The sequence below is a fragment of the Molossus molossus genome, unplaced genomic scaffold (assembly GCF_014108415.1).
Source record: "Molossus molossus isolate mMolMol1 unplaced genomic scaffold, mMolMol1.p scaffold_m16_p_4, whole genome shotgun sequence".
NCBI lineage: Eukaryota > Metazoa > Chordata > Mammalia > Chiroptera > Molossidae > Molossus > Molossus molossus.
In genome coordinates, this window is record NW_023425377.1 from 104,818,469 (window position 1) to 104,840,484 (window position 22,016).

The 22,016-nt window shown below is 41.4% G+C and overlaps 1 protein-coding gene across 1 annotated transcript in view; it reads left to right on the forward strand.

The window, feature by feature from the left end:
* Nucleotides 1–21,290, forward strand: part of TMEM154 (transmembrane protein 154) — a 48,463-nt gene extending 27,173 nt beyond the window's left edge. Inside the window, exons 4-7 of the mRNA XM_036242001.1 lie at nucleotides 4,117–4,144; nucleotides 5,306–5,391; nucleotides 7,894–7,951; nucleotides 18,060–21,290. Coding sequence (XP_036097894.1) covers nucleotides 4,117–4,144; nucleotides 5,306–5,391; nucleotides 7,894–7,951; nucleotides 18,060–18,075 — 188 coding nt within the window. The 3' untranslated portion in view covers nucleotides 18,076–21,290. The remainder of the gene's footprint in view (nucleotides 1–4,116; nucleotides 4,145–5,305; nucleotides 5,392–7,893; nucleotides 7,952–18,059) is intronic.
* The last annotated feature ends 726 nt before the right edge of the window (nucleotides 21,291–22,016 follow it).

Consider the following 22,016-nt stretch of genomic DNA (forward strand, 5'->3'; position numbering starts at 1 on the left):
CTGAAGCCTTGAGTAATCACTCCTCAAGCAAAATTAATCACCACCTCTTTTGTGCTCTTCTAGGCTGTGGTCACACTAAATTGTGCACAGTATTTACATTGGCATAAGTTGGTGACTTGCCTTTTTTTTGGTCTTTCTTACTAGGTTATGTTCTCTTTAGGGTCCAAGAGAACCAAGAACGTGTCTTATTTATCTCATTCAACAATGTGGCATGGGAGCTGAGAATACAGACTCTGGAAACACTCTGCCTTGGTGGCTTTTGCATTTCCTAGTTCTGTGACCTCTCTGTCAGCTTCCCCATCTGCCAAATGGGCAAATTCAAAACCTAGCTTACAGAGTTGTTGTGAGAACTAAATGGATTCATCTATGGAAATCACTTACAAAAAACAACACCTGGCACATTGTATTAACTTATTATTATCCCTTTTACCTAACATGGTGCCTAGCCCAACATAAAGATTAGCTGCTCAATATATGTTTGTTGAATAACTGAAACAGTTAACTTGTTTTAAAGAACACCTATTCTCAGAGATTAAAGACGCAATTTTCACATATCCTTCCTACAGACCAGCGCATCCTGTTTAGTTTCAATAGGTCTCACTTTAAGAAAACACAACATAGAAAACTTAGAATTTCAAAGCAGCTGCTTATCACAAAAGTTTTTTTTTTTTTTCATAAAGAGAGCTTTATTTGAATATTTTCTTTTACTAGCCACTTCTTTAATATAGATACAGGTGGATAACTGCTTAATACCTGCATATCTCTTCAGACAAACAGAATGCTAAAGGGTTAATGATCATTGTCCACTGAGTTCTACCCATTCATATTTAACAGTATAAGTAAGCCAATAAAAGGAGAATGTTTAAATTAACATAATCTGATTTTAATAATCAGATTTTTTTCCCAGGAAAAAATAAAGCTCATTCTGGGTCAGCATTTGACTTGAAAAGTTGCAGAAGGACTGTTTTGTGGGAGGGCATGGATAATATCTCTTCAGAATTAGGAATAGATACATTGTTTCTTTCCCCCATGAATAGAGCCTGGTATATTCTTCTACACCAGGAAATAAGTATTTTATTATTATTATTATTAAATCTTTATTGTTGAAAGTATTACAGATGTCCCCCATTTTATCCCCCACTGATCCCCTCCCCCCACTCTCCACCATGTCTTCACAATGCTATTATCTGTGTCCCCGGGTTATACCTATATGCATGTAGGTTCTTTAAATTTGGCAGCTGGGGAGGACTTGGCCAATATTTTTAGGAAGAACGCTTCATCCAGTTGGGAATTAGCGTTTTTCTTTGGGCCCGTCAGGTTCCCGTCCAGGAAAAGGGAAGCGTGTGCAGTAACTCCGTGTCCTCTTGTCACACCCCCTCACCCCCAGGCAGCACATTTGCAGTTGTTACTATTTAGCGCTTATTAAATGTCTGGGTGCGCTGTGTCTCTCTGAAAGAGCCGCCGGGGGAACAGCTGGCTGTAAACCATCACTTTAAACGGGCTGTGGCCACATGGCACCTGGCTCTGCTCAGTAAATCTCTAGAGAGAGACTGTCTCCCTTGCTCAGTGTTCAGCATGGAAACGAGATAAGCAGGCCAGTCTCCTGCTGGGCTCCTGTCCCCATCCTCGCACCCCAGCAGTCCTAGCATCCAGTGCACGGAGGAGCTGGGAGGGGGCCTGGTCGGGACAAGTGGGTGCAAGGTAAGAACTGAGAGAGGGGGACGGAGTGGGCAGAAGGATGTGAAATGGGAGGGGCTGTGAGAGCTCCACTTGCCTCCTGGTTGCAGGGGAGCGGGTGGCTGTTCGTAGAGATGTAGGCCAGGCGGAGTGGCGCGGGCAGGGCCTGATTGCACGGACAGGCAATTGCTCCCCCTCCTGCTTTAACGCTCTGCTCTGGTGGCTCTCCCAGATGTTTTCCTGTTGCCATGGCGGCTGGGGCAGGGCTAACGGTCCCGGAGCAGAGGAGATGAGGCTGCAGAGGCTGTCTGCTCTGCTTGAATCCCGACGACAGGAGCCTCACATTCGGTGTTATTGGAGCACTTTGGTGAGGGGCTGTAAACTTTCCCACCGTCTGCAGTGAGGGCTAGCTTTTGCTCACCGCGAAGCCAGCAGGCGCGCAGACTGTAAAGATGAATCCATGCCCTGGACAGTGGGGCTCCGGAGACACTTGCTCCCTGAGAAATTAGGAGGGGTTATTGTGCAGGAAAAGAGGGAGAGGGAGGAGGAAGGAATGACAAAGCAGGGGGATTTTTATGGGTCACCTGTAGGGGCTTTATTTATAGTACAAGCCCTTAGGGAAACAGCATATAAATTTTAGATGAAAATGTGTGTGTGTATATATATATGATGTCCATACTCCCCTTTCCCCAAAGTTTTGAGGAGTCACGACTGCAGGAACCTTCAGAGTCCTGTTGGGGGTGGGGCAGGAGAACATAACCTACAGTTTCTGGAAGGTAAGCAGTGATGGCATGAAACTTACATCTGTGCCCAGCTTGCGTGGATTAGCAATGCCATTCAAGTTTGCCAACCCACAGGAAATTACAGCAGCTCTTGGCTGTTGCCAGGAGCTTAGTTCCAGGTGCCTACTGGTTATGTCCCCTCGCTGGGGACCAGCATTTCTGCAGGCCAGACAAAATGAGGCCTCTGACTGCCAAGGATCAGGAACATCCAACTATTTGGTGGACCTCTACAAAGTGGTTTGCTTCTTAATGGTTTTCACATCATAAAAGATGCAGCAGGCCTATGCTGTCTACTTGCTTGACATCATTGCCTCATTTCTCTGGGTGCGTTGATCCCCTTGCCAAACAAAACAGAGCTTGCACGGGGACACTGGGCTCTAATCCTTGCCACATGTGCGTTTGGAGTCTGATCTGCATGCTTTAGAGCCATTTGCAAACTCTTAGCTGACTCTTACCTCAACCAATAGCAGGGAAATCAGGTTTGTTGGAAGTTGCACTACTATGACAATGCTAAGTCCAACACTGGCCATGAACTTGACCCCAGTGCTGGACAGTCCAGGTAAGACCTATTTATTAATTCAGTAAATGAGTACTGTGTGTTTACCAGGTTCTGTGCTAGATGGATGGGAGGTGATGACAAACAAGAGAGACACACCCCTGCCCTTTGGGAGCCATGCTCTATTAGAGGAGACAGATAAAAAAGCTTAAACAGCCCTGGCTGGTTTGGCTCAGCGGTTAGAGCATCGGCCTGCGGTCCAGAGGGACCCGGGTTCGGTTCCCGCTAAGGGTGCGTACCTCGGTTGCAGTGGTTGCAGTTTGTCCCCGGCCCTGGTTGGGTCGTGTGGGTGGCAGCCACTCGATGTGTCCCTTTCACGTCGATGTTTTTTTCTCTCTCTTTCTCCCTCCCGCTCTATCTGAACAAAAAATGAAAAAATGTCCTCGAGTGAGGATAAAAAAAAAGAAAAAGATTAAACAGATGAATTGATCAATAAGAAATGGGGGCAAATGCTATGAAAGAAGCAAGCAAAGTGTTAAGTTGGGGAGCAGTAGGAAAGACGGTCCCCCGGCAGGGAGAGGAGTTGGGGGAGGCCTCCCGGAGGAAAGTGTGTAAGTTGAGGACAGGTGTGAAGGTTCCAGCCATGCAAAGAACAGGTACAAGGAGAGTTCCAGGGGAGCTCTGGATGGAGCCCCCATGTCCTACTCTGGGACAGAGGGACGGTCACAGTGTTGGGTTTGCTGTGTCACAAAGAGATGAAAAGCAGTGCTTTGAACTGGGACATTTGGAGCAGGGGCCAAGGCGCAGGCCGCTCGTAGGCCCCTTCTTTCACCATGTTTTCTCTCTGAATGGTTTGCTTCTTGATGGTTTTCTCTCTGTGGCGGGGAAAACAAGCAGAGGGTGAACGTCCGCATCTGCAGTGAGCCTCTCTGAGCACCATCCTAGCTGAAGGAAAACAGATTTCACACCTGATTGGGACCGCATTTGAATATGGCCATCAGCTGGTGTTTGACTTAGAGGTTAATTATTGCTCCTTTAAAAACTCAATTTACTGAAAGCCATTTTGTTCTCTTTGCAAAGCAGATTTCAGCTGTTGTTGAAACAAAAAGTTGATGCAGACAAATAAAGCTAACATGACCTTTATATTAATTCTTTTTTTAGATGAACTGGGAAGCGACAACTTAAAAGGGTACGTCTGCCCCACCCCCTCCAATTCAGCTCAGTGTGGACAAGGATGTTAGGAGAGGGCCGACCAGAGGGTCATCTGCCTCTCCGAGAGCTTTGTTCCTTGTGGGATCTTGCTTCCTGGGCCCCAGGAGACAGCCTCCAGTGGCCTGTAGCCTTTGGAAGGATGTCCCTATCCTCAAACCTCAGTCCAGAGGGGAACTGGGCCAAAGACAGCATCCTCCGCTCAGAACAGAATCTTTTTCTGACGCCTGCTACCAATTCCAAATGCATAGTGGTTAAATAGTCGGACCCTGGGTGTGTTTTAAAGACATCAGCTCATTTATTTGGATTAAAGGTTTTATCACCAGGGACAATACTTCGATACTTCCATTTAGTATTAAGGGAAGAGCCCGGGTGAAGAGGAATAGAGCGGGGAGGAAGAAAGGTGGGAGGGAGGGGAGATGGGGAGAAAAGGAAGTACAAGATTCACCACAGAAGAAAGTTCTAGAGTGATGCCCGTGTCCTCCTCCTGCCTGCTCCCCACCCCCACCCCCAGCAGCCTTACTCAGACACTGCTCGCTTCCTATACGAGGTGTAACTCCTTTGTTCAGAGCTGGTGGTCCCCCTCCTCAGCCCCACCTCCATTAACCAGGGGCTTCTTTCCCCCAACTGGGTGCTCTAGACCTCTAAACCCTGGCGAGTGAGGGCAGTGCATTTCTGAAAGCAAACGCTCCTTTTCTCCAAGACAGAAAAGCATGAGAATTGAAAGGAGAGGTGATGCAAGCCTTAACTTGACTGTGGCCTCTTGACTTGGAGGCACTGATCAAAATCCCCAAAGAAAGGGAAGTGAAATTAAGCAAGGCCAAATGCTAAATGTGGCAACTCCCTGGAGGAGCCTCCGTGTAGAAGCCTTTGAACTCAACCCTGTACCTTCATGGGAGCAGAGCCTCCTGGTTCCCTCTTGGCCCATTTTTGGATCAGTGATAGGTCAAGGTTGTTTTTTTTTATTTTCGTCCTGTTAGAGTTTGGTGCATTTGAACAGGGCACACCTCAGTCTACCCTGGAGAGTAAAACACCAAATCAAGTTCATCTTCCTCACAGTCAACATTCCAGGCTCCCCTGCAGAAATTTAGCACACCACACGTTTTTTTTTCTTTCAACAAGCATTTTGCTCTCTTTCTAGCCCTATTTTTGAGGAAGACACACCCTCTGTTATGGAAATAGAGATGGAAGAGCTTGATAAATGGATGAACAACATGAACAGAAATGGTATGTGGTAACTTGCTTTTTCTGTCCTCCCCATTAAGAGAAGGAGTCACAGCTTTGAAAACACCCCATATATCTGGAGTGGGACAGTGTGAACCCCGTCCACACAAACTCTGGTACATGCAGATAACATGCACTTGGGTCTGACCGTACTTAAATATTCAGTTCAATAATCTCATCGCTGCCACTCGTTTTTATTTTTGTACAAGTTTTTCAAATGGTCTTTCTCGGGGGGAAAAAATGGCCTTTTTTTTTTATTTTTTATTTTTTTAATCCTCACCCAAGGACATTTTTCCATTTTTTGTTCAGACAGAGTGGGAGGGAGAGAGAAGGAGAGAGAGAGAGAGAGAGAGAGAGAGAGAGAGAGAGAGAGAGAGAGATCAACGTGAAAGGGACACATCGAGTGGCTGCCACCCGCACGACCAACCACGGCTGGGGAAAAACTGCAACCGAGGTACCTGCCCTTAGCAGGAACCGAATTTGGGTCTCTCTGGACCGGAGGTTGACGCTCTAACTGCTGAGCCAAACCGGCCAGCATGGAAAAATGGTCTTTTTTCAAGCAAGGAAATCTGAGTCCAAATTATCTGAAAAAAGTTAGCATCTGGCACCACCTTATACTTAAAGATTTATGATTTTAATCTGTATATGGTTATAAACTTTATCAAATGTAATTGACATAGATCAGTGCTGTCCAATACAAGAGACAATAGCCATATGTGGCTATTTAAATTAAAGTTAAAAAAAAAAAGTATAATATTTTCCTGTCACTCTAGCCACATTTTAAGTGCTCAGGAGCTAGTGGCTGGTGGCTACTATATGATACTGCAAACCTAGAACATTTCCGTCACTGAAGAAAGAGCTACTGGACAGCACTAACACAGATAGTAATATAAATATTCCCATATAACAATTGTCAATTGATATCTGGCAGTAATTGTAGTATGTGTTCCTTACTTTTCACTAAATTAATATTTGGACTTAAAAGTAATGACAGCTGTTATTGTCTTTTTCTGATTTTTAAAAGTCAATGTTATTATTATTATTTTTTTATCCTCACCTGAGGACATTTTTCCATTTTTTGTTCAGCTAGAGTGGGAGGGAGAGAGAGAGAGAGAGAAACATCGACGTGAAAGGGACACATCAAGCGGCCGCCACCCGCACAACCAACCAGGGCCGGGGACTAACTGCAACCGAGGTACGCGCCCTTAGCGGGAACCGAACCCGGGTCTCTCTGGACCGCAGGCCGATGCTCTAACCGCTGAGCTAAATCGGCCAGGGCAAAAGTCAATGTTATTTTTAATGCTCAGACTAAATTAATAAAACCAACTATTTATACTGTCATATCATTTGTGTTTTTAACACTTATCTTAAAAAAATACCATGGGGTCTGTCAGATTCAATAGTCTATAATAAAGTTTCTCTAATTCAAAGAGTTGTTATTAGACTTATAGTACCAGAGGCCTGTCAAGATGAGTTTTCCAGAAGATTGGAACCACTCCACTGACTTGTACCACTTGGCTCTGGAAAGCATTTGAGGAAAAAAGTGGGTCATTGAGACAACCCTTAAAGTAGGCTCTTTTTGTTGTTTTTAGTTTAGCTATAAAAGTAACATGCATACACAGAAGATGATTTCTCTTACATTTTTGGTGTATTTGGCCCTGGCCGGCTTGGCTCAGCAGTTAGAGTGTCAGCCCACGGACCAAAAAGTTTCATGTTTGATTCCGGTCAAGGGCACATACCTGGGTGTGGTTCAGCCCTGGTCAGGATCCTAAGGACAAATCGATGTGTTTCTCTCACTCAACGTCTCTCCCGCCCCCTCTTTCTATCTGAAGAGAAATGGAAAGTGTCCTCAGGTGAGAATTTAAAAAAAAAAATTTTTTTTGGTGTGTTTCCTTTTGTTTCTGAGATCATTTTAATACAAAATCATGATCCTTTTACACTCACTAAAAGCATAACATGGGGAAAAGGCATTTCAATTTGCCACTAACACAGAGCTATTTTGAGGCATAGATGATAGAGCCAATGGTTCTTTATTTCCCTTAAAAATGCCAGTGGTGCAGCAGGCAAGAACTCTGGTGACTTTAAGAAGTTTTTGCTCCCCACTTCACCTGCTTTTTGACGGTGCATCCTGATTGAAACCATTCTGTTGGCACATCAGGACCTCAGGTGAAGCCATTTTATTCCAGTGTGTTTCCTGAATCATGCAGATCCAGGCTTTTGGAGGCACGGCGGGGTTCCTCGGGGACTGAATGACCAAGCTGTGATGAATTGTGCCCTTTGCAACAGAGCAGAAGCACACTGGAGTCTTGTCTCTGTGCTATTAGTGCCTTTTCCCGTTTCAAGAGCCTTGCCACTATTAATCTTTTAACCTCTGGAACTCCCTGGCGAGGCCATCTCTGCACAAGGAACCACACAGACTGGGGGGATGTGATGTTCAACTGAGTTTTGCAGACAGAAAACAGAATTTCAGGGACTAACAGTATGTTTGCTTTCATTCTGTCCTAGGCAACAGCGAATGTTTACCTACTTTAAAAGAAGAAAAAGAATCAAACCACAGCCCAAGGTACTTCTAGTTTCTGTTTATATGTATAGGGGAGGGCACTGGAGACCACAGTAAAAGCACTTTTGCTCCCCGTCTCTGGGCCTGTAAGTTTTATGTGACATTTTACATGGCTGCATATGTGTGCAGGGTGGAGAAAGGGTGTGAGGTATGGAGAATAGAAAGGCACAAAGTAAATAGTTACTCTTTACCTGAAGAAATAATTTAGTATTGATTTTCTTCCCCTTCTAAAGAGATGGCAACTGACTGTTAAGTCGGCTTCTGTTTTTGTCATAAAACTTGACTAAGTTTGTTTATCTTGGATGAGTAGGTGTTTGGTAAGAACAATAGATGGAGATGATAGTCTCCAGGTGGGTAGCTGTAAACAAGAGTGAGTAAACTGAACAGAAAGAAAGAAAGATAGGAGGGAGGGAAGGAGGGAGGGAGGAAGGAAGGAAGGAAGGAAGGAAGGAAGGAAGGAAGGAAGGAAGGAAGGAAGGAAGGAAGGAAGGAGGGAGGGAGGGAGGGAGGGAGGGAGGGAGGGAGGGAGGGAGGGAGGAAGAAAGAAAGGAAGGAAACCCCACCTGGATGAGATTGTTATAGAAGACAAATTAAATGAGAATTTTAAAAAACATTTCATCCTACCACTAGGTGGCTCTGCTTGATAGAAAATTTTAGTGCATTGGGGCTTTGGTGTCTTAGCAGTCCACAATCTCATTTAAATTCTATTATCTTTGGGGGTGTTTTTGACAAGAGGATTGGCTGGTCAGGACATGAGAAGTGCCGACAGGGAATATGAGTGACCGGTCAACAAGTCGAGGACTTGCTCCCCCCAGTGCTGCTGTGATTTGGAAGGCACAGAATTGTTGACGAGGGTGACTGGAGATGACCAGCGAGCAGAGAACTTGACTGAACCCGTGACTGAGACATTACACTTCTGTCGGAATAAACAGAATAAACTTTCAGAGCAGGATAAACACTGCCCACCGTCTCTCCCTCCCTGTTACCAGAGGTCCTGTGCCAGTCACAGTCAATGCCTCCAGAGTGCAGTCACTCATCTTCACGGGTCTCGGGTCCCAGGTCCCAGCATTGCAGGGAAACACTGATTATTGATGCAGTCACAGATTTGTCTTTTGGACCCATATTAACATCTTCCCCTAAACCTCACCTAAGAAGTCACCATTCTATATTCGTCCTCATAGCAAACCCTTACACTCTTACTGAGCAAACCTCTGCTCTGATGCAGGAGTCCACATCTTATCGCAGATGTCACCTATTGCTACCTCACCAGGTATTTGCATGTTAAAATTGATTGCTGGTTCAGAAAAGATTCTGTCTTATTTAAATGAGACACCAGATATTAACCAGACAAAAGAAAAACAATGCTTAGTGGAGTATCACAAAGGACAATACAAAGAAATATTTCCCCTGCATTTTTATGTTAACTAAAAGAGAGCCACTATGTATATTCGGTATAGGGCTCAAGTCACCACCCAAACCCTATAACTATCTGATTACTGTGTCTCTGATGGGCACTGTCAAATGATGTGAAATGTCAGTGGTTTTCATATACCTGCCTCTTGTTTTTTGAAATGATTGACAGCATTGAAGAAGCTTAACATTGGAGACTTATATGATGAAGAAAGCTTCCTAGAAATCATATTTTTGAAATATTGAAAGGTTGGTCTTAGAAACAGCCTCTAGCTCATTTCTACCTGTAAGCCAAAACTCTTTAACTTACTTGGAGACCTGCTTTAGGCTAAATTATTGTTTTTAAAAAGGAATGTCTACATTCCTCTGTTGGTCCAGAACTATCTGGCTTTAAAATTCGCAGGATGACTGCAGGCCTTCTCCTCTCTCCTTCCCTGTGAAGCCAGCACCAGAGTGGCTAGTCCCAAGTCTGGTGCCAATGGGCACTTCCTGGCTACTTCAAAGGGTGTTATGATATTGCAAAGCAAATTTAATTTTTATTCAGTAAAAACTAAGAAAAGTACAAAGCTCTTAGGACAAAGCCTTGCATAAAATAAACTCTCAATAAGCATTGGTTATTATAATTAATACATTAAAATTGATGTGCATGAACCCACTGTCTTTTGGGCTAAGGCCCAGGCACGGCTGTTGTTGGGTGGGGCATTATTTTGCACCTGGTTTCCCTGGTGACTTCTTTTTGAATCTCACTGATCCTGAGAAGTCACAAATTTGTTTGATCTTCTAGGAATGATCTAGAGACTTTTGGTTTTTCTCCATTACTAACATAAGCCCATTAATGCTGGTAATTTCAGAATAGTCCTTTTAGCAGTCTGGAGTTTTTCAAAGGATAAGCATGTAGTTTGGATTATTTTATAGTTGGGATAATTCTTATTTTCCGTTGTGATTTCTTTCTCCTACTACCGTCTTAATTACGCTGATAACTGATGAAGCTTTTACTTTTGTTTTTAATCCTCACCCGAGATTTTTTTTTTTCCCATTTATATTCAGATAGAGTGGGAAGGAGAGAGAGAGAGAGAGAGAGAGAGAGAGAGAGAGAGAGAGAGAGAGAGAAATGTTGATGTGAGAGGGACACATTGACTGATTGCCTCCAGCAGGACCCCGACCAGGGGGCTGGGGACCGAACATCAACGGAGATATACACCCTTGAACAGAATCGAACCTGCGACTCATTGGTCCACAGGCTGACACTTTAATCACTGAACCAAACCAGCCAGGGTGTAGCATTTACTTTTACTGGATCTGGTCACCATCCTATAGTCATTGCACCACAATGTGAGCAAAGACTTCAACCGTCCCTTGTTAGGGTTCATAATCCCAGGTCTTTCCAATTTTTGAGAATCTAATCTAGGATGGAAATAAGATTTGTCCTGTTCTCTAAAAGCTTTCTAATCCTGAGACACAGGTGGAGAGCGTATTGGTCATTGGACTTGGAATCAGAAGTCTAGTTTTAAGACCGGTCTTGAAAGGTCATTTGTTCCTTGTATGAAGACAAGTCACTGTAACTCTCTGAGCTGCAGTTTCCTCATCTTGGAAAATGGAAATAATGACACCTGTTCTTCCAGTTTCACAGGATCATAAGAGAGAAAAAAAAAAACCATTCCGTGAGTCTTACACCACTGTGTGAATGAAACTATTCTGTGCTCTGACAATAGTTCTCCCCCTTTCCCCAACTGGCTTTTTTTAAAGACTATATTTTAGAGCAGTTTTAGGTTCACAGCACATCGAGAGGAAGATACAGAGTTTTCCTATATACCCACTGCCTCCAGACATCCACAGACTCCCCCAGGAGTGACATCCCCCACCAGAGTGGTACATTTGTTATAATCATTAACCTACTTTGACCCTTCATTACCCACAAAGTTCCCCACTGGCTTTTACCAATGTGTCACCCTTCCTCCACCATTTACGCAGACTCGAATACTTCAAAAGGTATATTATAGTCACTGAAGATTGACCTTAGTGGAAAACACTTCCTCATCCTCCTGCTATCAAGACTTCTGGAATCTATTTACAGACTTCAGCCCTTCTTGATGCTAGAAGGTCACCCTGACATAGAAGCTCTGTTATACATTGTCTATTGTGCTTTTGGGGAAAAGGAGTTGATGTGGTTACCACCCTAAACTTAATGTACCCCATTGTGTGCAGAAATTTCAACCCTTTGAAATTCTCTTGTTAGGGTCCTTAACCTCAGGTCGTTCAGACTTTTCCCACATGTCCCATTGGCCAGCCTTATTTATCTTCAGTGAAGGGACATTTTTCCTTGAGCTGTGGAATCTAAAAGTTTTCATAGGATTTAAATAAAGGCCAGAGATGTACAACGTAAATGGGAAATTTATATTATGGTTTTTGTGTTAAAAAAGAAAAAAAAAAAAAAACAGTAGGAAAAGACAAGGGAATTGTAGGGGAGGCGGAGTTCTATATTCTTATTTCTCACATTAACATTTCTTCCTGTAATTCATACCTGTTATGTGCCAGGCATTGTCTGAGGCACTGGGGACGGTGTCAGTGAAACAGTGTCCAAGGGGTGGGGCGGGGCGCGGGAGAGGTCCGCCTTCGAGTTGAGAATCTCATCACTGACATTGGGAAGCATTGGCAGCGCACAGTGATAACAAAAACACAGACCCACTGAGTTGGTTTCATTACTGTTTAAATGTTCTAAAGAATCACTCCCTCATTGTCTACCCCCATCCTCACAACACCTTCCTGAATGCCACTAGATAATGATAAAAAGCAAGAAAGATAGAGTCCTTTTATTATGGTGCTCAGAGGCTAGCCAGCCTCTTCCTTCTTCCCGCGGCCTTTATAGTCAGACAGTTTCCTGAAAGCTTCGTGTTTTCGGCTCTGCGTGCTTACGTGAACAATTACAGAAAGCAATTCCAAGTATTAGCCAAGTGGCCATCTTCTTTCCCTTTATGCCTGTTGAAAACAGTGATGATTTTTTACTAAGTAACAGCATTGGGAAAGATTAGGGGGGAAATTAGATTAGGTTTCCTCCAAGTGGATTTATAATTTTGTAAGTACACTAATAACAAGGATAAGACGTTTATATAGCATTTGCTATGTGCCCAATGCCTAGGTACTGTTACCCAGGAAATTCACTAAGTCAGAGAAGGTAAGTAACAGTATACCTGTTCTGGTTTTGTAATAACTCTATTGATTCATGTCGGAGCTCAATGACATTATAAAAATGAATCACTTCAATATTTTTCAGGAAAATCTAGGTTGGTTTAATAGAGTATGTTTTGAATTTTTTCCTGTTTCTTTCCTTCTCTTTGTTTTTTTTTTTTTTTTTTTTTTGAGAAAGTACAGTTGTTGATGTAATGTTTCAAAATATATTTATTGAGCACCGAATATGTGTCTGACATTGTCTACATCATGCCAAGACAACCAGTTAAAAATGAAATAATTCATCTGAGTAAACCTGGAACTCAGAGAGGTTAAATGACTTGTGCAAGTTTATACAGTCAGTTTATGAAAAAGATTAATCTAGAGAAGAGTTTATTTTAAAACTGCATTTTTAATTTTCTTTTATTAATTAGTTAAAATAAAAGAGATAGTCCATCAATTAAAAGACAAATTGGAGGGGGGGGGGTGGTGAGGAGGATGGTGTCAATGGGGAAAAAAGGAGAAACATCTGTAACAAGAAATAAATTAATAAAATAATAATAATAATAAGACAAATTGGAGACAAAAAAAGAGCAAACAAAAACCCAACACTTAGCTGCAAGCAACCCAGCTACCATGTGGCTAATACATGAAAGTACCTGGCGGATGATATGTTCATTATCTGGTGCACCTTGACAAGACCTGAACCATTAATTGCAAGAAAATGGACATTTTTGTATGAACTGTTTTGGCCTCTCCACTCAAGTAAATCTCTGTGGCCACTTCCAATTATTTTCTTTGTTTATGAGTTTCTTTCCTCTTTTTCTCTCTAGTCCTTCAAAAGTCATTTATAAGTCAAAAAGTATTGACTGTTAAGTGCCAACTGGCTTCCCTCAAATCTAAGTACTTTGAGGGATACAAAGTAACAGTTTATAATCCTACAAAATGATAACCTCAAGTAACATTGTTAAAATGCAGGTGTGTGGGGGCAGGGGGAAAGGAAGATTTGCTAAATTTAATAACCCACAGCATTACTTGAATAGTGGCCCAGACTATGTCTACACTATGGGCACGATCTATGTGCCCTGGACTAATTCTGGGCCTGACTCTGATGTTAGCCAGATGCGCGACCTCTGTAATTTCACCCGGGGCCAGGCCTCTTTCGGGAAGGAGAGGGACATTATATTGATACAGAGAAAGGGAGCATAATCTAATTGTTACGTGACTTTGTGCTAAACTGAACTCCGCACTCTCCTAAAACCAAGTTAGAGAGCATCATATGGCTAGGAAGGTTTAGCGTAGGTTTATAGCCGTCTTCTCAGAGAGAGGGAACATTACCTGTGGTCATAAAGAGGGATTGTTACAAGATAAAGTGGTCAGGAGAACAAAGATGGCTTATCTGACCCCGACTGCAACAAAGGAGCAGTTATGAAACAAGGTGTCAGAGTTGCATCTGTCCTCATTTAACTGGTAGCATTCCAGTTAAGTGCTTTCTTAAAAATAATTAGATGATGCTTTTTAATCAATTCAATTTGTTTTTCCAGTTCGTAGGCCTGTTACTACACAGGCTTTTGGGAAAGCTGTCCCATGTTCTTAAAATACCTATATATGCTCCAAGAAAGATTACTCACTGATGCCACTGTCATAAATAAGTTACGAAGACCTTACAAATTAACATCAAGGCAAGCAATAGAGGTTTGAAGCAAGATCACTTATTTCATTTGTTGCAATTCTGTGGCAGTTTGCCAAGATATTTTTAACAGGGAACTCTAGAATTTGCCAGAGTTTAAAACGTCTGGGCGTATTTGATTATTTCACAGAGATGATAAATAGCCACAAAGACAGCAGGAAACACATCTAACTAAATAAAGGAATGAGCGTGAGAGGGAGAAATGCCCTTGGGCTCAGATGGTAGGCCAGATCCAGGTTGCTGACTTACTAACAGCCTAATGGTGAAGTCTGCAGGTGAGAGTTGCAACATGAGGAATGACATAAAGTCCTGCAGCTGAAGCAACTTGCACCCACATTGGGACTGTCCCATGTGTCGCAGGGTCTGTCCTGTTGCTCGGGGTCCACAGAGCTATAGTAGGAAGTGCCATATATGAACGCCTGTGCTTTTTGGTGCTTTAAGTACATGGGTTCTGGTTGGTGATCAGTGTCACAGACTAGGCCTTCACAATGCTTGTAGAGTGTTCTAAACAAACCACATTTTCTGCTCAGAAATTGAAAAGTTTGTTTTGGAAGAGGGTTTTTAAAGGCTTTGGACATTTGAAGCAATGTTCCAGCTCTGTTTAACAGACAACTATTTGCTGGTGTAGAAAATCTTCGAAGTAAGAAGAACGCATTTACGTGGCTGTATGTTAGGCCGGGGGCATAGTGCTTTACCTACATTTCCTAATTATTCTTTATAACAACCCTGTAAGCTACATGGTATTATTATGTATGTTTGCAGAAGAGATGAGAACAGAAAACTAAGGCTAAGAAAGATTAACTTACCCAAGGTCACACAGCTGAGCCCTGGTTCAAGCTCTGGCCATCTGACCCTGTGTTCTATCTACTAGGCTAAAAAAGCCAAATAGTAATACTTACTAGCATTAGTACTACCATAAAAGCAATTCAAGATGTGAAACACCCAGGCATACACATAACCAAAAAATACATGGGTAATATAAAAAGAAATTGTTCAAATTTTAATTGAGAGACCTAAAAGAGTTAAACAAATGGAGAGAGACATACTGTGTTCCTGAATGAACAATTCAGCAATGTAGCAGTTATTATTTTAAATTCAACCCAGTCTCTTAAAGAGATAACGCACATTTCATCTGGAAGCATCACTGTACATAAATAGTCAGGACAATTCTAAATAAAGAAAAAGGAGCAGGTGAGAGATAGGGGCAGGAGCCAGGATTTAAGGGAGCATGCTCCAATAATTAAGGCTATGTACACCCAGAACCAAATAAGAATTATTAATTGAATGCAATTAAATAATAAAAAATAGCCTCAAGTGTATGTAGACTTTTAATATATTATAAATGTAGCATTCCGTAGCAAATGGATTATTCAATTATTCAAGACTATAAATAGTCTTGGGACAACTAACATTTGGGAGGGGGTAGATTTAGAACTCTACCTCACGCTTTAAATTTAAATAGACCCTAGATAAATTAAAATATTAAAGATAAAGAAAAAAAATCTAGGAAAAGTATAGGTAAATAACATCATAATTTTAAGGTGGAGACTAGTTTGAAAGCATGACACACAGAAACCATATTAGAAAATGATAGTCTTAACTACATCAAAAACTCAAATTTTCTGTACCTCAAAAAAACACAATACATAACATTAGAAGGAAAATGACAAACTAAAGAAAACTGCTTATACTATATATGATAATTAAAAAATACGATTAATACATAAACTAACATCAAATATAATTGTCCCATTTTAAATATTAGCAAAGAAAAATAAGTTAAAATTACCAATAGAGTGTCAAAAAAGGTGTTTATTCTTTCTAATAATAAAGACAAAAATTCAAAGAAAAAGTAAAGGTAAACACATACTATTTTCAACAATTAGATTTACAAAAAATTGAGATTAATAATATCTGGTATTGAAGAGGATGTAGGGAAAGGCTCTTTCCCTAAAAGAAAGTGTTGGGAGAAGGTAAATTATACAGAATTTCTAGGGAAGAGGCTAATTTCACAGCAGGCTTAGTCAAGCTTTAAAATTGCATATATTTTAAACGAGTAATTCTTCTTCTAGATATTTATGCAAAGGTTAAGAATTGGAAGTGTGGAGCAATTTTCTAATAAATAACAACTAAAATTTGGAAATAAAGGCATGGGTAAAAATATATATATATATTTTTTGGTCTAGTGAGATAAAGGAATTCTCTGTAGCTACTAAAAAGATACTTAATATCTATTAGCAAGGAAAGATGGCTATGGGTGAATCCAAGTGAGTAAGGCAGATTATGGCACAATATGCATAATATGATCTCATTTTTGTACAAAAAGAATATATATCACTATCACAGGAAAAAAGTTTGGAAGAGTAAATGGCAAAATGTTAACTGTAGTGAGCTTGTTAATGTTTTTGTTTTGCTTGTTTGTATTTTCTATTTTTTCAACAATGAATATGGATTGGTGTTATATAATTAATTTTAAAAGTCACTTCTATTATAACTGCTGGACACAGACCAGTGCTGTGGACAAAAGAGCCATTGTGTCCATTCCTAGCCAGCGTGGTTCTATACTCAGCTTAGAGCAGCAGAAATTTCAAGGTAAGACCACAAAAGAACATGCAATTCAGAGACTTGCGCTCTGTGGAGATGAACTCTGGGTCTTAGAAGTCTTATCTTGCTACCACCCAATTTCCAAGAAATGAAACCTCTTTGGCCAGTTTAGCATTGTTCAGGGCGAGTTAAGTGAAGTGGGCTGTTACATCAACTCTTCAGATTTTAAAAAGTCTTCATTTTCAATTAGATTTCCATTTTAAGTAAGTTTTGCCACAGAAGTTGTCCTTTTGACAATGTCTGCCTTTCCCCTCCTTTCCCATTGACTGTCCCTGCTTATCACCCATCTTCATAACACAAACACAAACACACACACACACCCAGTGTTTCCCTCCTGTGTCGTGGATCTACCCACCTGGAGCAAGTTGCTTCAGAGCCGGTTTTGGAAACGCGTGGTGTTTCACTGAGCAGAGGAGCAATGAAGTGGGAGTCAGAAGAACAGAGTCTGTTGCAGACTCTACACGCCTACGAGCTAAGTAGACACCAGGTCCTGTTGGTTATTAATATTCAGGCACTTCGTGGAGACAAAGGTCACTTCAGGTAGAGGTGTGCTAGGATATGAGTGAAGGGGCACCAAACTGAAAAGAAACACAGAGGAGAGAGAGGTCGAGTGGCCTACTAGTAGCGTTGGGTGGCACACGGTCCTACTGGGAAAAAGCCACAGAGCCAGATATGTGGCAAAGATAAGCCAAGTTAGAAACAAAAATACCAGTTAGCCAGCCAGCATGGTCGTGTCCAAATACCATGCCCATGATTTATGTCTACTCACACCCCAGGATGCCTGATGACTGGATTCTAAGTGACATGGAGAAGGTACCTCTGGATCCCATGGATGGGAACAAAATGGGCTTTTGAAAACATACCAGGACCACAAACTCTTCAGGGAAAGCAACACATGGAAATTTTTTTAAAAAGGAAAAAATAAAAATGAAAAAGGCAATTTGGCATTTATTCATAGAGAATAGGATTAGATTGAATTAAAGAGGGAACCCCCAACTCCATCTAGTTCTCTGCACGTCAGCACTAGGGAAGGATATTAGAACAACAGTTAGGGATTATTTCTTGGCCTTCATGGATTTTCTTCTCAGGGATCAAACATGAAATCCTAAACGAACTTCGTTTTGGACATTGCAAACGGGACGCTGCTGGCTTGCTGACTGTGCTCTCGAGTCACCTCCACAGTGGAGTGACCCTCTCTCTATAGCTTCTTGGAAATACACTATCGTTCTGTTTTTTTCACAGTGACAATGAACCCTAAAACGGAATGGTGCTCGTGTTTCCCAAGAGCAGCACCCCCAGGGGGAGCCTGCTGGACCGCCAACAGAGGATGGAGAGGATACAAATTGAATTAATTTTAAATCAACATGGACACAAGAACTTTCTGCTGTTTCTTCCAACGCCCACTCTTCCTAGGGATGGCATCCCCTGTACTCGGAAGAATGTGCTAGGGAGAAGTCGGAGGAAAAGGCCTGGCTGACATTCATCGCTGAGGGTGGAGGAGCCCATGATCCAAGGGTGTTCCCTCCTCGCAGCCAGCCTCTCTCTGCCTGCAGCCTCCCAGCCAGCTGTCTGCCTCCTTGTTACCTTTCTGCTTCATTCCTCAGGGTTCGAATCAGGAAGCTGTTTTATCTCTGTTTCCTTCTGGGTCACATTGTTACCTAATTAGCTTTGGATAATTTCCTCTGATTAGTCAAGTGCTCTGATAGGTCAACTGCAGGAACTTTTCTCAAGGCGAGTGTGTCATGGAAAAGGCAGCAAACAAAGCAGGCGTTTCACTGTGCACACCATTCCCGCAGGTCGGCAGGCTCGTTCCTACCTGCCAGGAGGCACCGTGAGATGCCACAGTCCTGAGGGGATGTGGTTTGGTGACTTGTGGACCCACCTTGGCCAGATTGAGTCACTCTTGGGAGCTTCTCAGAGGAACAGGAATCTTCAATGAAAGAGCAAACATTTTCTTTCTCTGCTAAAATCACCTGCTTGTTCTCATTTCCTCGAAGCTCATGCTTATTCTCAGTTCAGCTCCCTTGCACGTGGTATGTGGGTAGGGAGTGTGTGCAGTGGGCGTCATCTGTCACCTGTGTGTGTCTCTGAGATCGTTAAGGTCACCTGAAGCAAACAAAATGGGAATAGGAAATATCTGTGCCTGTGGCAGATGTCACTCGTCGCACTCAGTTTTCTTTCCTGCAAAGCTGGGACAAGCCTTATGACCTACCTCCTCAACGCAGCCCTCCAGGAGGTCACTATCAGTCCATCAGGGATGACATTCTGCATGATTTTCTACATGGTATTTGTTGAAATCCTCGAGCTAGAGGTAGTGGCGCTAAATGCAGACGGGCCTGTTTATCAGTCCCGCTTCTGTATAATCAATCTCCATTTAATCCTTGATTTTCAAATTCTGACCTTTAAAGCAATCTAGCAAATGGGCAGTCCTCAGGTCCTCTGTGACACCTGATATTTTATTCCAGGAAAGAAACAAAGAATAAAAGCTTTGTTTATTTTACTCCTCACATGTAAACTGAGGGGAGATGAGGTTCACCAGACATTTGCTGCTGAATTTTGGGGTCCAGTGTTCGAAAGACTGCCTTAACGTGCAACAAAAACTGGCCCCTCCTCCCTTTCAGAATCCCTTAACTCGTACATGCCTCCTGAACCATGCCCAAACTTTAAAGGCAGGGTTCCCTACCGGGGAGGTCTTCGCACACAGTGAGAGACAGAACTGCCTGGCTGTGTTTAACCACTGCTATTCTGCTGCCCAGGCACTGCACAGAGCTTTGGATCCGACTGCAACAGATCTATCTGTCACATTCTCTTTGGGACATCCTAATATGGCATTTTTGTTTCCACTGCTGTTTTACATATCCTTACTCAACTTGTGGTCTACAGCGACTCTCAGATACTTGTGCCAACATTGCCAATTTCTGAACCACCATTTCTGCCTATCTGGTTACTTTAAGTTTGTTTCTCATCAACGCTTGACTGTCAGACAAATCTCAGTTCTTTCTTTCTGTAGTAGCTCAGATCTTTGCTGAACGCTTTGAACTGTGAACTTCATTCACCCAACCCCATCAAAAAATGGACTTTATAAGTTTGGGGAAGTATAAGGGTCTTGGAACCGCACTTTGATGAAGCAGCTTTTATAAGATGATAAAAATATTCTCATTCGGTATTTCAAATAACTTCAAATTCCAGAAGATGCCAACTTCAGCAACATGTCATTGAGTTTATATCTGAAAAATGTACTAACTTATATAATTGCACAGTATACAAGGTACTTTTAAAAAATATAGTTAATTCTGGCAAGATATATGAAATTAGTATGGGTAAAAACAGTCAACAGTCAGTTCTAGCACCCTGTGATTTTTTTTTATTACTATCCAATCAACAGGTATCATAGATTTATGATTCATTTCATAAATTTATTTCATAGATTTATTTCAAGACTGTTTTAAAACCCAATCTTAATTTAATGTTTCAGATTATTCTTCATAAAAATCTCATTAATTTGCCTGAATTGGGTAGCCAATCAAGGCAAAATCTGACTTTAGAATATCTTAAAGATATATATTTCATTGAATTTTTGTTCAATTTAAGCCCACTAGGTTAATAACATTGCCTAGTTGAACTCCTAAGGAAACTTGTTTTAATAGGTATGCAAAAATATCTGTCTTAACTTAGCAATGTGACTTCTCTCTCTGGGAAGGTCATTGTCATCCAAACATGAGCACACAGCATGGATCAACCTTGATATCCCTGGAGTGACAGATGTTTCTACTAACACCGTCGCAGCTCCAGCAATATAAATGGATGCTTTAAAAAATACTTTTGTCTGCTTTTTTATTTGGGTTGTTTAAACTACCAGTTTGCACCAGCACTGAAAGAAGGCCCTATGTTGTTGAATAAACATAAAATGTAGACTCTCGTTTAAACTTCTGTCAGAATTAGTACAAATCCTGAATATAGTGGAGTGATGAGACATGGTTTCATACTGAAAAACACTGCTAAAATTCTCAGTGTGGGTAAAAGATTGAAATTTAAAAATTTTTTTAATTTACGCATGATGCTTTTTCACACTCAGGAGACGCGCAGGATGAATTCTAAGGTTTCCATTTAGTATCTACTTTAGGCAGTCTAGAGTAGCTTCACTCATAGATTACATTTTAAAAAATCTTACAATAACCAGAAGAGTCACTGTATATAACTGAGGAGTGGAATTAGTCAAATTGGTTATTAATAATTTCATAAGCAAACAACCAATTATTATTATTATGGTTATTATTATTTTGAGTGGCTCTTTGGCCTTGCCTTTGTCTTGCTAGACCCAAAATTTTACTTTCCTTTTAGTCCTTTTGGGCGTGGTTATTTGTAGGTACCGGGTGAGCTTTTTGTTTTGTTTTGTTTTATGCCCTATGACTTTTTCTAAATTATATGCTATTTTCATGAGATAACAATCCATACAATTATATAAAATAAAACATTTTTTTACCATCTCTATAGATGCTTTCAGCTAATTTTGAAATGATATTTTAAGAAGTTAAATTCCTAAGCCAAAGTGCTTACAAATAACATGAATACTTTAATTTCAGTTCTGTACAAGATTAGAAATATAATGTTGAACTATTTAAGTTAACCCAAGGTGGATGGGTTCTTTTTACACTTGAACATCAGGTACAGAGGGCCCCGTTAATCATACTACTGAGTTGCATCACATTATCACCACTGGCCTTTGATGCCTTAGAAATAAGTAACTGGACATTTTACAAAAAGCATATTCCTCCTATTTTTAAAGTCCTTGGTCATCATGGATGGACTAAATGAATGTATGCAAACCAAGCAATCGATGAGAGTAATCACTGTATTACTGTGACTTAGGTGAAACCCCTGAAATTACCCCTCCCATCAGGAACTTGTGAGAAGTCTGCCAGTTTAATGAATGCCAGCTTCCAGAAAGATAAGAGCGGGGACGGTGGTTATTCGACAAGTTAAAAACTCATCTGGTAGATTGGTAGTCATTTAGTATGTGTGCATCTTTCTTTTAAAGCGTAGTGAGAATAATGTAAAAAACAAACTCCGCTATATTAGACTCATTTTACAAGCAGTGTAAAGTATTTCCTCCGGAGATCAGTAAGACCATCAGATGTCATGTTTATCACTTGGCTTTTGTCCCAGCAACATATAAATTCTACTTTGCAAGCCTCATAT